We start from the raw sequence: 16,252 nt of genomic DNA, 5'->3' as shown, positions 1-16,252 counted from the left end.
TAGTTACATGTAACTGATTAGGGACAGGTACATCACATACAATACATATTAAGAAATGTCCAGGAAAACACTGCCTCCTGATGCTAAAAAGGAAAATTAAATTATTTTATTTCTAATTCAATGTTTATTTGAAAGACAATGTATTACTGTTTCCTTGGATTTCCTCTGTGATTAAATCTGTTATAACTATGCACTTAATTGATTAGTTTTATTCCTGACTGGATAATTTCTCAGAGCTGAGTCATTTCATAATGTCTTTTCCACAGTTTTCCAATATCAGTGGGATATAAAAAGTCAGCCCAAATATTTCTAAAGTAGCTTTATATACTTAAGCCACTAAACTGCCCTATGGTAACAATAAAAAATAATATTTTATCATTTGCATGACCCTGGAAATGTGATCTTCTAATTGACCCCAAGAGTGTGTGTTTCCCCTGCAGTCCAACACTGCTCTTTGGTGCTATCCCTCATAATCTCATCATGCCCTGAGGTGCCCTGCTGTCTCAATTGCCTTGTACTAGAAATGTCAACAGTAGCATCCTTCTGACTCGGTTGCAGGACCAGCCTACCTCATGTGGACTGATTAGTGTGGAATAACAAGCAGTCCCGTTAGTCACCAGATTTCACAGGCTCCCACCTTCATCATGAGACCTCAGCCAAATGCAAAGTTCTCCTCCAAGTACTTCTGGATGTCCTCAGTGAGTAACTTACCTAAGCTCACCTAAGAGAGCTTAACCAGGGTGACTTACCTAGGATGACGCTCCCTATTGTTTCAGGTGTGATTGTGGCATTACTGACATCAGTGTCACATCCCGCTAACTAAAGGTAGACTCCATGAGTGATTTTCTCATCAGTTTCACATCAGAATCATGGGAGGGAAGTGATGCTGGTCTAGCTGGGCTCTGTGACACACCCGCCAACACCTACACACACACACACACACACACACACACAAGCACACACAATGCTTTTGCAAAGTGAGAAGGCAAATTCTTCATCTCTCTGTGTCTCGTTCTGTTTGGAGAGGAAAAAAGTGGTCCCACAATAGGTGTGCTTGGGGCCCCAAGGTGTCACAGAGTTTACTAAGAGAGTTCTCTCATTCTGCACAATTTTTTTCTTGTTTCTTTTTTTTGTCCCCTCCAAGACGCATATGGAGTGTCAGGATCTCTATGTCTGATGGGATTTCATGTAGTAATCCCTTTAACAGACCAGTCCACATGGTAACCTCTTAGTAAATTCCTTTAATATCTTTTTGTGATCTAGATTCTTTTGTATGCACCACCACAACAAGGCCCTATAATTTGGGGCAAGAAGCAACCAACCCAGTCCTCATATAAATTAATAGGTATAGATAAATAGTTTAAGAGAAGGGATTTACCCAGCAGCACTCACCACATCTGGGATCAGCCCCCATCTCCATTTAAAAGCTTTGACTTTTTCTAAGTGCCAGTTCACCATTACAATAGCAATAAAAAGTAAGAATAGGTAAGAGTCTCAACAAGTATATAAAATGACTCATGAGAAAAGGAAAACATTTACTACCAGGCCCTTGCACACATCTCATTAATCTCCACCACAACCAGAAGAGGCTCAAATTTTTCAGCCCTATTTTAAATAGAGGTTCAAGTTCACATAAATATCCAAACCAAGGAGAAGCCACGAGCTCTAATACCAGATCTGAAGCTTTTTCCCACATAGAATGCTGACTTGGGTGTTCAGAGAACTTCCTGACACGGTGAGGCTGAGAACATGATGAGCATTGGCCTGAGAAGGGGCCATAGAATATTTTCTCTCTCTAGTGCCCCGCCGTTTAATGAGCACCTATTTTGTGCTGGATTCTTGACCGCTAGCTCATCTCATCCTGCTAACAATGCCCTGAAGCAGATCTCGCTTCCACCCATTTACAGATGCAGAAACCAAGCTCAAGGGGCACAGCAGGTGAGCTTTCCACTCCTCAGCTTACCCTTTACAGGATGAGGATATAAAATCCACAAGCTACATATCCTAAAGGAATCCATGTGCTGTTCTTTACAGCATGATGGTAAATTGAAATACATACAATGGCACCACGTGGTACAAAAAAAAATTAAATAAATGGAAATGTGGAACTGTTAATGGAGCAGAACATACATCTAAAAATAATCGTTTAAAAAGGGTTATATGCAAAGACAGAGCCATGCATTTGTTTTCACCTCAGTGTCTTTTGAGAGCCCTGTCTTGATAAAGATACAAAACATTGTTAAAATAGCCACGAGGTGGTGTAATCTTGCTCATGGGATCCTCCACCCTTGGAGCAGCATTTGTTGCCTACTTCTGCAGTAACAAATTATCACAAGCTCTGTGACTTCAAACAACAGAAATTTATGGTTTCACAGTTCTGGTGTGAGAGGTCTGCTGTCCGGGTTGGTTCCTTTGTGAGGCTCTAGGGAACGATCCACTCTGTGCCTCTCTTCTATCTTCTGTGACTGTGGCAGTCCTTGGTGTTCCTTTTCCTACAGATGCATCACTCCATCTCTGCCTCTGTCTTCACATGGCTTCCGCACTATGTGTGTCTGTGACTCAGATGCTCAAATCTCTCTCTCCTTTCTCTACTAAGGACACTGGTCATTGGATTTAGGGTCCAATCATCTAAAGTCAGGATGATTTCATCTAGAGATCTTTAGTTAAATTACATCTGCAGAGACCCTACTTCCAAATAAGTTCATAGTCACAGCTACCAGGGATTAGGCAGTTTGGAAGGACACAATTCAACCCACTACAGGAGTAGTGCCTATGTTAGGAAAGACTGTCCTTGTTAATTAGGGTCATTTACTTAAGAAAGCTCAAAATAGATTTAACCTTAATGTGTCCAAGATATTCAGATATAAGAGGCACAAATGAAAAAAATAAACTCTGTTATGGAATTTTCACACTCCAAATTAGGGAATACCCCCCCAAAACAAAATAATTTCCCCACAATTCTGAAGTGGAAGATATTTCCACTTGTGACCTGATATTATAAAAGACATCACTGAGAACAGTCTTCCTCACTTGATAATATACTTTTTTCCTTTTTATCCTAAATCAGCTTACATTTCACAAAAAACTACACACACACACACACACACACACACACACACACACACACACCCCTAGACTTGTGGGATTCTTGTATTTTTATTTAAGATGGATAAGGTGACTACATAGAAAAAATATTTTTCCCCTCTTTGGTAAACCAGAGCATATGATATTACATTCCACATAAATATAAACTATAGGTGCAGGAAACAAAAAGGATCTCTCTGAAGCCAACACAATCCACAGGCTAAAGATTCCCTTGTTGGAACTAGTTACAACACTGCACAAACTAAGTCCCTTAATGGTGACTTCATAAACATGAGATTATTCACATATTTATATGGTGTTTATGCAAATGGGTCCAAGTCATTTCTTAATTTTATCCAAGTAAGTTTATGCTGGTTTCAGGTTTTACTATAGATACTTTATCATATGCTAGAAATTATCACTCTAACATGAAATTTTAAAAGGTGAAGTGAAACTAAGTGGTGCAAGGGCTAGGACTGATATTGGTAAGACAGTATAAGCTCTGCATGGTAAAATGTATATGAAAAACAAGGGGAAAGTCTCAAAGTCGTGGATCAAGCCAGGAAGGGGTGTGCTGCTAAGTAAAATCAGGAGACGATGTGCAGGACCGACATTTCAACTTGTTATTTTAAAAAGCGAGATTATTTTACATTTCTTGATATAGATTTTAGTGCTGACCTGTTCCAGTGAAGAACTTCCAGGCAGAATTATGTCTTTCTGGGCGTATCTTTCAGTCTCCTCGCTGTAAGCAGAGGTGGCTTCACCGTCCTCTTTGTAGAGTCCAAGAATCTTACCAGAACTCACCAGCTCTTCAGAACCCAAAGTCTCCTCCACGATGCTCTCATCTGTTTACCCCAAGAAGATCACATGAATTCCACTCGCTTTTTGTCACTTTAACATAACGTGTGTCACTAAACACACAGTAATTTAACCACCTTTTTTCTTACATGGGATCAAGTTTCATTTTTTCATCATCAACAATTCAGCGAACTATTCATGCTTAATGTGCTGGGAAATCAGTAAAGCCCAGGTTTTAAGATTAAAAACTAACTACCTGCCAACAAACTTTGTCCATCCTGCCATATTGCCAAAGTGAGCAGCGTACAGCTGTGCTTTAATGTCTTTTTCCCTCTTACCAAATACATCTTGAAGTGTAGATACTGTGCTTTTCTGTGCATTGGTATTACATGCTGTTTACTTCAACATCTTACCATGTACTTGCTGTTTTGCTGAAACCAGCTTGGGAGATGAATGGTTTTAGTAGAAGTCAGAGCTCTTGGGTTCATTTCCCAAGTTAGGATCCCCAAGAACAGTTCCTGAGCTCTGTACACTCAGAGGGACTTTATTTGGCCTGCCTTGTTCATTTGCATAGAAATGCCAGCACTTATATAAATGGTAGTGTACTTCACTTCTCTCTCTAGCATCTGAAATCAGTATCATCTACAAAATGTATCTACTCATCTAGCTAGATGCATGCTGTAAATATAAAGTAATCCTCTCTCTTCCAGTCTCTAAAAAAATACTGGCAGGTAAAATGTGGAATTTTCCATGCCTTCAATGTTAGGATTTTAACAAGAACCTTGACATTTTTAACCAATGGAAGAGAGCCTCTTTTTTGGAGGGAAATGCAGGGTGCAGTATACAGAGAACTGCTGGTCTTCCTTCTTTGCTCACTGTACACTGTATTGCCTTGTATACGTCTTTAAACTTTCTAAGTCTCGGTTATATCCTCCTCTATGAAATACATGGTGAAGTTCCTGACTATTCTATAAATGCCATAAAACTCTTGTGAGCTCATAAATGATACTGGAAGACCTATTTGATGCTACCTGTAAATGCTACCTGTGCAAACTGGTGGTTTCAAGGGCTCCAAGCTGCAATGAGTTGTCATATGGAAGGGACACGTTAGGTACACAAGTGCCTTATTCAATGTCTAGCACACACACAAAAGGTATTCAATGTATATTTGCTGACTCAGACATTATACTAAAAATATAGAGGCCTGACTGATTTAAAATAACCATTTGTGATGCTTAATTTTATGTATCAGCTTGGCTGGCAATGGTGTCCAGTTATTTGGTTAAAAACCATCTAGATGTTGCCATGAAGGTAATATTGTGATTATCATTTAAATTAGTAGACTTCAAGAAAAGCAGATTACTCTTCATAATGTGGGTGGGCCTCATCCAATCATTTGAAAGCCTTAAGAGCAAAGACTGTTTCCCCAAACAGAAGGAATCTGGTCTCAAGACTGCAACAGAGAAAATCCAGTCTGAGTTCTTGGCCTACTGGCTTGCCCTGTGAACTTCAGTCTCAAGAGTGCAACATTAACGCTTACCTGAGTTTCCATCCTGTTGCCCTGCAAAATTCAGCTCCTGCCTGAACTTCATATTACTCTCCCCTGAATCAGCCTGCCAGTCTGCCCTAAGGATTTCAGAGTTGCCAGCTTCCACAAAGATGAGAACCAAATTTTAAAATAGATCTCTCTCTCTTTCTGTTGGTTTTATTGGATTCTGCTTCTCTGGAGAATCCTGCCTAATACATCATCTGAATTAGGATCCCTCAGAATGAGGGCTCAAGCTGGCTTGAGAAACAAATTTGCTTCGTTCATAAAGACAAAAAGAAATAAAAAATTGGCTACACAAACTAATAGCAAAGAACTAAAGGGGTGGTGAATCTAGGTGGAAATAAAATTTTTAGGGGGTACTATTCTGTAAATGCGGATCAAAAATGAGACCTAACCTTTAGGGCTGCTATGATGTTTAAATAAGTTAATATTTACCTTATTTAGAACAGTGCTTAGGACTGTGCCAGGTACCCAGTAGGCACTCAAGAAATGCTTAATTAATATTTTTATCATCAGCATCAATCATCAGTATCTTCATCATTCTGTGTATGTGCTTATCATCCCTGCTGATGTAATAATTAATAATTTAATCCCCATAATTACTCCATTGTGGCAGGTATTATATGTCCATTTGGCAGAAATAGCAAGGAAAGGTTAAGAAATTGGCCCAAGGTCACATAGCAAATGGTGAAGTCTAAGCATAAATTCAATAGAAATAATAACCATAACTATTAGAAGACAACTATAATCAGTGCCTCCTCCTCATAAGTACCATAAGGAGTTATTTGAATAAGTGAGAAAAAATGATTGAGAAAAACTAAACACATACTGAGAAAAAAACTTAATAGAATTATTCCTTGTGAATTTGAAATCACGTATATACAGAAACTTGCACTTAATGTTTTGGTAAAAACTCCAGTGTGGTTCTGGCATGAATTTATATGTATTAAACTAAGAATTTGAAATTTAGGTTTTAAAGGATTACCTTTAAGTTCCTAGAATAATACACATAAGAATTTCTTACCTAAGGAGCCTAACATTCACAAGTATGAATTCTCATGCTAAGACTGAAAACACTATACTATTTGTCTTTTTTCACCTCAAAGCATTTGTTTACAACCTAAGAAACAGTCTTTAAAAAGAATGGCATATAGCCTCATAAACTAGTGAATCCAAACATACCATATGACATGGTAGGATCCTGCAATAGCAAGTCTGTTAAATCATTTTTGCTGTTTAGGATTATAAATTCTATGTAATTATAGGAAATTGGGCCATAATTAATTCCTCCCCCCAACTTTAGCTGTATTAAATATTTGCAGCCATCAAAACTTTACATAGGTCATCAATTAATGGTTATAGTTAGAAAAACCAGGCTAGCATTTGCATGAAACCATCTCAATTAATTTACGACTAATGGTAATATAAAAGACTGGAAATAATTGGTCTCTTACCTTGGGATCGTCCTTGCCCATTCTCATGAAAGAGCTCTGTTAATCGATCATAGAGAATTCTATTATCAACTTGTAGGGGTGCTAAAAGAACATATTTATGATAACCTTCTCATCAGTTAATTTATAGACATGCAATGTAATTACAAAGAAATTATTGATCATCATGGTTATTTAGTTATTTTATAGGTCATAGACTCAAATTCTGTTCAATATGCTGTCTTGCTCTAAAAAAAGCAAACAAAAAAACCCTTTTGTATATCAGTGATAATTGGAACAATGATTTTAAAATGCATGTTGCAGGGCACTTGTAATGTGATACTTCTCCAATAAAAAGGATCTCATATTCAATGGATTATGACATCTATGACACAAGAATCATTTCAGAATAAGCCATTATAGTTTCTCAAATCATAGAATATATAAGCATCTGATCAAAATGAATGACTGTTTTGCACTAGCTACTCTCTATATATCATATTTTTTACTACAGAAACAACAAATTTAGGTGTTCTTAGATTCTTTTATATATGCCACTGCAGTATAATAGCGAATGTAAGAACTACTGTACTCTTTTACAAGGGTAAAGCAACAAGGTCATGTCACTACCAAAAAAATAATATAATCATAAGAACATGGTTCTAGAAGAGGGTTTAAAGGGTCATTATGTGGATGTCCTACCATTGGATAGAGCCGAATATAAATTATGCCAAGTTGGATGACCACTCCAGTCATACAATTAGAACACAGATACAAACACACATACCTCAAACATGTTCTCATCCCATACATACATACATACATCAGACATGTTCCTCCCATGGAGAGGCTGATACAATGTCTGGAGCCCCATGGTGAAATATGATCTTCTGGGTTGCAAATGACTCTAAGTAATATTTGTCACTGTCACTATCTCAATAACCTCTGTAAACCCTAGAGTGCTTTGTAAACTACCAAATATGCATGGTGGTAGGCCCACAAGGAGCAATTTTAAATTGTTATCTTACAACCACACCTAGAATCGGCATTAGAGAAGAGGAAAGCATCATATCACTGCACCTCTGTGGTTCAGAACTTAGATGGTGGTTCCATGTCTTCAATGAAAGAATTCAATAGTCTCTGGGTATGGAAATCTCACATGTTGGATGAATTTTATTGAAGAATGCTCATTTTAAACTTGAAGAGCTGAGATGGCATTTGTAAAGTGATAATGTTCCTCGTATGCATAACATGGGCCTCAGAATGGCAGCAAACTGCTTAGAGCAGCATCAAATGAAAGCCAAGTCCTGCTTCTCTATCTGACCAGCTTCCTGTCCTTGATCAAAAATTATCTTCGCTGCCTGTCATGTTGTTAGTGGTTAAAACTTATCATTTAAATTGTAAGCTGCAAAATCTAAATGGAACTGCATGTGTGATCTTTGTCACCTCATTTTCATGAATGGAAAAGAATATTCTGACACAAAAATTACATACTTAATTCTAGCTCACCCTCTCCGCTGACCTCCATCCCATACTGCCTTGGGTATATTTCCTCATCCGTCAGTGGGTCAAAGTAATTTCTGCTGTATTCATTTCCTGTGGAAAGTACATGAAGTAAGGGTCAGTGATTATTAGAAGCGCATGAATCAAAATGTTAATTCTGAAATCGACACCAGCACAGAAGGGCCATTTTAGCTACTTTATAAGCTTAATTTTTTACAAGTCTTCCAGGCTTCCCTTTTTTTGTAATTATCATCTTGCAAAAGGTCAGAAAAGGTAATTCAAGAAACAAGTTCATGCTATCTGTCTGTTGCTAAAAAATTTAATGGGGAAATTTTCAAATGTAGACTTTAGAAGAATAATTTGAAATTTTAATCAAATTGTTTCTAGGATATACTCAAGAAATGGACACCATTGGATTATAATGATGTTTAGAGTTCACTGATGACTCTATTTACCCACTTGTATATAATTCACAAAGTATATCATGTCATTGTGTCCGGAATTACAGTCAACTTAATAACATCGTAATTATGAGAAACTATAGCAGAATTTCCACAATTGCTAGCTGAGTAAAAAGAAAGGAGAAAGAGAGAGGGAGGAGGGAGGGATGAAGGAATAAAAGAAAGAAGAAAGGGAGGGAGGGAGGAAGGGAAGGAGGGAGGGAGGGAAGGAAGGAAGGAAAGTATAAGGGGCCTGTTCACAGGTCTCTTTCGTTATGTCAACTTAAGTAACATGAAGGAAAGGTACAAATGATTTAGCCAGAAATTTTATCCAAGACATCAACAATCTCAACGACACAAACCCAAAACTCTCACTTCACATTTCCCACTTACTTTTGTCCTTATGTCGATAACAAAACTGTAGCATCAAATATGACTTTGTAATAGAGAAAAAAGATCTGTTATCAATTTTCCAAATCTAGTTTCATACTTCCTGCAGACTGAAATGTATAGCAGTCTGTTGCTAGTAATTTGCATTCGGTAAAATGTCACCTACTCTGACGATACCTCAAGTTGCCTCAAACATTGCAAAAGAAATAAAGCTTCGTCAACTGAAAACAACAATAATTTTGAAAGTATTGCCCACAGGGAAGGCTTAATATTGTACATACCAAGTATACTGTGATATCCCATAATATATTTGTTTTAAGATCAAAAATAATCCCAACAGCAGCTCCAAGACGAAATGGAATTTTGATACGAACCTAGGCTTAAAATTTATATTTCTGGACCGGCACATTTTTGCTGTCAGTCTCTGTTCTATCAATGTAGTAAGAACTGAAAATCTGCTTTCCCTTGAGCTCTCAATAAAGAAAAAATAAATGTTTCATTTTTGTTACTTTATCTGTCAACAACTACTAGGCCGATATAAATCTTGGCAGTGTGTAATCAAAGTCTTATGTACTGCAATAACACAGTAATTCTACCCCATTCACAGTAATTGTTGTTTTTTTCCCCTTTAACACAAAGCACTGTGATACTCTAAGTATACCCTTTCATATGCTGGCAAAATAATTTACTAAAGCAAAAATAGTGGTGTATTCCTTATTACATTGCCATGGCAGCATCAGTCAACTATTGGTGCCCATATCCTGGAAACTCCTCCGATCCAATACAAAACTCCAATCCTCTGTCTACTGAAATGACTTATTAATAAACAATGGCAAGTGAATCAAGTCCTTGGAGAATAAACAAAGTTAAGTCATTTTTAACCACAGGTCTGGAGAAGCTGATCTGGCTTGTAGGTTCTCAGACCATTTTCATCCCTGTTGTCAGTTGAGAAATGAGGGTCTTGCCCAGCTGAGTGAGAGGAGGCCTGCACACCGGGAGCCTTCCAGACGCTACCTCCCCTCAGGGCTTGAGGCTTCCCCACTCAGCTGGAAGATGGGCCCCTTCAAGGTCTCCATACGGTTTCAAAATCTATGCAAAGTGTGCCTTCTACATTCAGTGTGGGTTGAGACACACATGTAAGTTATAAACGCCACTCCTGGAGTGATTTATTTTCTACTTTGCATTCTGGGATATGGCAAATAGCATTTTACAAGTAAAGAATTATAAGGGATCTTGAGCAAAGAGGCAATCCACTGATTCTCTTTAAAAATCCTCAAATTCTATAACATTATGTATTTAGAGGATTCATATATTTTTACAACGTATTTGTATTTTATACTACATTTTACAGTTCCTTGTGTATCGTTTTACCTATGCATTATTATACTTGCTGTCGTCTGTCTCTTACTCTAAAATACAAGCTCCATGAGGGTAAAAACATAATCTCTGTGCCTAGAATTGTGCCTGGCACACAGAGGTACTCATACTATTATCTGAATTCATTCGTTAGATAAACCTTTTTCGGAAACTTTTTGTAATACCCAAATCCTTCCATTGTCTAGATGTTGTTTCTTGATTAAAATGAGCCAAAACTTATCACCTTTTTATCACACTTTATTCCTCTTGTCCTTTCTGTTCCCCATCCCCTCTCTCTTTTCCTTCAAGACCCCCTTCCCTTTGTTGTTTCATTGAGTCCTTCTAGGAACCAAACACTATGTCTGGATTTTAAGAACAAACAGAAAACAGTGGCTCTGCCTTCAGAGCACAGTGCACTGACAGGACAGGGAAGCTAATGTTCAATCCAGTGTGATTTAATATCGTGTAAGGGACAGAGGTCTGTTTGAGTGTGTGGTAGGAGCATCTAGCCTATACTGGGGATTTCCTGGAGAAATATATCAACTGAAGTAAGTTTAAAATGTGATTAGGAATTAGCCATATCAGAAATAAAGGGGCAAGGAATTTTTATTGGAAGGAGAGGCATAGGCAAAGGAAAAAAGACACAAAAGCATAAAGACATGGGAAGCATGTTTTGTTAGTGGATGCTCCCCAATTATTCTCTGCCTCCCAAAGTTACAATATAATAAAGTAAGTAATGGAATCCAAACTTCCTCAGTGGTCCCAGAGTTGAGTTTTTAACTGATGTTTTTGCTCAAATTATTATTAAGTCGTACAGGGTCACTTTATGCGGATATGATGTTTCAGATCCATTCAATTATTTAAGGTGTATTTACTGAGTGCTTATTATGTGAATATATCAGCAAAACAAACATTCAAAAATCCCTCCCCTCACAGAGCTTACATTCTGTGAGTGGAAGAATAAAAGCAAACAAATATGTATATTTTACAGTTTATGAGATGGTACTACATGACGTGGGGGAAAAATAAAGCCAGATAAAGATGATTTGGCATCCCAGGGAGGGGTGGGGCTGCATCTCTTGCATATACCTTTGTTTCAAACTAGGAATGACATGCAGGATTAAATCACGATGTTCTCAGCACTACTGAGATAGTGAAGTGGTAATGTAATATTTATAATTTATTATTTATAACATTACTATTTTGCCAATTTCTTGCTATAACATAAATCAGCTTATGAATCAAATAAGAACCTACTATTATTAAATATTAAAATAATTCTTCCTTTCTATTGTTGTATCTTGCCTTGATGGGCCAATAACCTGAATATAGTAGGCAGAGTTTAAGATGGGAAAGCTCGTGGAACCTATGAGCAGTTTGGAAACTACAGACTTCATCTTAACAATAGTTCCTTTGCTTGTGTTTCGTTGGATAGGTCAAGATTTAATAAAGTGAGATGGTTTTAGGAGAGGGTATATATTACCAGAAGGTAGGTTACTAATAGGATAAATTCCTAAAAGTGCCCTAATCATTCAGAATATGCTTTTGGATATATCAAAAATCATCTCACAGGAAAATTAACAGACCCACTGAGAAATTCAAAGTAGGGCATTTAGCAACATACATACAACAGGTTTTAATATGGCCGACATTTAACTGCCTGTTACATTCAGATGAATAATCTGACAATTGCATATATACATATATCTATGGTTCTACATTGAAGCAATTGGGCATGACACATAAATTAATAAATCAGTAAATTGGTCTTTATACTCTCAATACTCTACTTTTGTTTCTAACTTCCTAGAATTAGCTGTTCAATGTTTAGAATCAGCCTCAGTTAGTGCATTTCTTGGGCTATTTTTACTGACTGGGGGAGGAAGGCGCATGTACTTGCCTCTGCCCTTCCACAGATATCAGGTTTTCCTACCCTTTAACTCAGAGCAGCATGGAATGTAATCAGGGCTTTTACTTAAATTACACCGTACGTGAACTTTGGTCAGGAAATCCTCCAGTGTGCACCCATGCAGTTCCTTGGGGGCTATAATAGTGAGAATGAAATTGCCCACCAGAGGAAGGTTAGTGTGAATCATGGGAAGCATCTTTACTCAACGAGGCAACCACTTCCTTTCAAATCAGCCCCATTAGCTCCAGAGAGAGAAGCTCTGAATGCCTCTATCCATTTTTGGATTGGTTTATTGGTTCCATTCTTGTCCTCTTCCTGTGACTCCACCTGCTTCAACTCAGCTTTTTATCACCAATCATCATGTTTTTTTATAATATTCTGTAAGTTAAATAAACACAAGGCCTGCATGTAAACTAAATAACTAAATAAGTTACATTCTACGATTACAGCCGTGCACGAAAATTTTACAAACTAGGATATTCTCCTGAACATTATTCCTCTTAAAGGCATGAAGCCTAGAGATCTATAATTAAATTTGATTCCCATGAACTTTATAAATAAATTTGGGAAAACTTTCTGCTTTCCCCACTTTGAAAATCTAATACCAAGGTCTCAGGTTTAAATGTTCAGGCACTTTATACATGTGTATGAAACAGAAATGTGGAAATCAAGAGGTTGTAATAAACGGCAAGTTAGTGGGAACTATGTCAAACTCAAACATGCTCTATCTTACTAAATCCACTCAAATACTATTTTTATAAGATTGATTTACAAACATTTTTTAAATTAATGGCAACAAAAGATACAAGGTTACTTTTTAATATGAGAATTACCTTAAACCAAAATTTATTATACTAAGTATCAAAACAAAACTACAACAAAACCCAAACAAACCAAAAAAAAAAAAAACCTAATGATGGAAACTCAAACTATGACTCAGATGTCCACTATCAATATTATTACCCAATATTCTCTTAGAAATCTTAGTCAAAACAATTAGAACAGAAATAAGGGGGAACATGAGCTAAAAGTATTGAAAATAATTATATTTTGTGTAAATATTATTTGAAGGCAATGTTTCCATACCATGAATGCATGAGAGATTTGACTGAAAAGCCTTTAGAACAAAGACAATAATTTGCAAAGTATTTGAATAATACCCTGAAAACAACCAGATAATCTTTAAGAATCATTAATTTTTGTAAATACCTACAATAGCCACTTAGGAGATATAGTGATTAAATAGAAAACCAACACCCATCATAAAGCTCCAGATAACTCTCAAAATTAATTTATTTCTATTAGATTTTCATAGGAATCCCTAGGTAGTCATCAAGAGTATTCATCTTACCCAGAAACTCAAACTGAAAGGCATGAGGTTTTAACCACAGAGTTAAAAACAGCAAATGGATACCAGTTCCGTTTTCTTCTTTATAGAAAGGCTAACCTGTGAAAATGGCTCCACTGCTCACACTATATTCAAAAACTGGTGCTCTGTTGGACAAATTAGCTTTCTCCACTGCTTATTCTTACTTCTTTTCCAAATCTTGTGGGTATTTGAGATATCAGTGATTTGAAAACCTAAATAGGGTAATAGTCGAAGTTTGCTAACAAGTACTAATTAATTGAGCCATATTCTTTCTTCCCCTAAGGCCCTCCCTCATGGTAAATTACCAGGCATTTTAACTTTCAAACCACTGGAGTGCTGTCGAGTGCATAATTGCTGCAGGGCTCATCTGACGCACCCCAAGGCATTAATGCATCATGTGTTCCTCCGGACCTCAAATCCTTGGAGTTAAAGCGGGTCCCTAAGCACCTAACTTCTAAACAGGAAGATCTTTCCATTACTTAAGTAATAATGATAATTCAAAGGTTAAGTATAAATATATTGTTTTTATGCATATTTAAAAGTCCTACAAAAGCAATACCAAAGTAGGTGTGTTTTTTTCTTTCTAGTTGAAGCCAGGCACCATTGTCCTACTTGTCCACAGATTTATGTATACAGTTTAGAATACTGCCTTTCAATTAGGAAGGACCTGATATTAGACATCAGTCACCCCCTAATATTTCTGATTGTGCCCTCATTCATTTAATAACTATGTCTTCCCCCCTGCATCTATGATTACTTATATTCATGTATTGTACTTAAGGGTTCATTCAGGTAGTAATATTTTCAGCACACTGTAGCACACTTCAGTATGAAAGCAATCAATATATTGGATTATTAGATTTAGTTTAAACAATATTAATTAATAATACTTTCTCTTTAAAAATCTGGTATTAAAAATACTTTTAATTAAAGTATTAAAAATACTTTCTCTTTAAAAATCTGGTAACTTATAGACAACAACAAACTCTATCTCATAAAGCAAAGGGTTCAGGTCTTCCCATGGGTCTTTTTTTATAAGGTTTTTGGTCAATCAATCTGATGAAGGCTAAGGAAAATCTTATTTTCTATTAAATCTCTTTAATAGAAAACAAAAAATATTTGAAAGAAACTCTAAATGGAATTTTTTGGAGATTAAGGACTAACGAACGTATGCTAAAAACATGTATAAGGTCATGAAAAGTTTATGTAAGGTCATAAGAAACTTTTCTAGTAAAATTGTTCTTAAAATGGAAATGCAACTATTGAACTCCAGTCAACATGGTGGCCTTGTAAACTTTGCAATTATGCAGAATTTCACTGATATAGTGCAACTTATTCTGGAAGCAAAAAAAAAAATCTTTTAGAAAATTTCACCCACCTAGAGGGGTGAGATAGGCAGGGTGGGAGGGAGACGCAAGAGGGAGGGGATATGGGGATATAAGTATATGTATAGCTGATTCACTTTGTTATAAAGCAGAAACTAACACAACAATGTAAAGCAATTACACTCCAATAAAGATGTGAAAAAAAATGAAAATTTCACCAAATATTTAGGAGGTATAGGTAAACAATTTAGTAACCTGTCCAACTGCTAAGAGACTGATTGCATCACTAATGTATCAGAAAACAAGTCTTTCTCTCAGTTCTTTTACTGTGTAGCTGTTTATATTAGGAGACTCATTGGACTTCTGTAATATCAGCTATATGATCTCTGCTTCTAGCATTTCTATGATTCTAAGATTCTTAACCACACTTTTTACCACTATACAGATTCCTGTGCTCACATTTTTATTTTGAAGGTACATAAATTTTACTGGCACATAAACAAATCCAGTGGTTTCAATGAATGAATCTATCATCAATGAACTGGAATCATAAAGTAGTATCTCTGAATATTAAAATAATTCTTATAAAAATTCTTTCCCCAACCAACGACTTATGACAGATTTTATAAAATATTATTTTACAAAGAGTCATACATTGGGGGTTTCACAAAAATTTGAAGAGAAGATAGAAAAATGACTGCGCTCGGGACTTCCCTGGTGGTCCAGTGGGTAAGACTCCGTGCTCCCAATGCAGGGGGCCCGGGTTCAATCCCTGGTTGGGGAACTGGATCCCGCATGCATGCCTCAACTAAGAAGCCCACATGCTGCAAGGAAGATCCCACGTGCCGCAACTAACACCCAGGGCAGCCAAAATAAATAAATAAATAAATAAATATTTTTTTAAAAAAAGAAAGAAAAATGACTGTGCTCAACAGCTGGTAAACTGTTACCCATGGTTTCAATTTTAGCATTAACAGAAACAGGAAAAGACAACATCAATAGACATTCTGCTGATTTCCTGGGCAAATCTGTGTGATTACCTGGAGGTGGGCAGTTCCTTCTGAGAAGAAAACTAATTAAACTTTTCTTATGCTGTTGA

General features: G+C 36.7%; 1 protein-coding gene across 1 annotated transcript in view; it reads right to left on the bottom strand.

The window, feature by feature from the left end:
* LOC309967681 (uncharacterized protein) overlaps positions 1-16,252 on the bottom strand; it is a gene marked incomplete at both ends in the record, with an annotated part of 268,712 nt that overhangs the window by 239,058 nt on the left and 13,402 nt on the right. Inside the window, 4 exons of the mRNA XM_082848441.1 lie at positions 3,763-3,929; positions 5,423-5,530; positions 6,886-6,966; positions 8,371-8,457. Of these exons, the coding sequence (XP_082704567.1) occupies positions 3,763-3,929; positions 5,423-5,530; positions 6,886-6,966; positions 8,371-8,457 (443 nt within the window). The remainder of the gene's footprint in view (positions 1-3,762; positions 3,930-5,422; positions 5,531-6,885; positions 6,967-8,370; positions 8,458-16,252) is intronic.

This window comes from Leucopleurus acutus, assembly GCF_964270905.1.
Source record: "Leucopleurus acutus genome assembly, chromosome: 10".
NCBI lineage: Eukaryota > Metazoa > Chordata > Mammalia > Artiodactyla > Delphinidae > Leucopleurus > Leucopleurus acutus.
The sequence above is the reverse complement of the archived record's forward strand: the minus strand, read 5'-3'. Positions and strand labels throughout refer to the sequence as shown.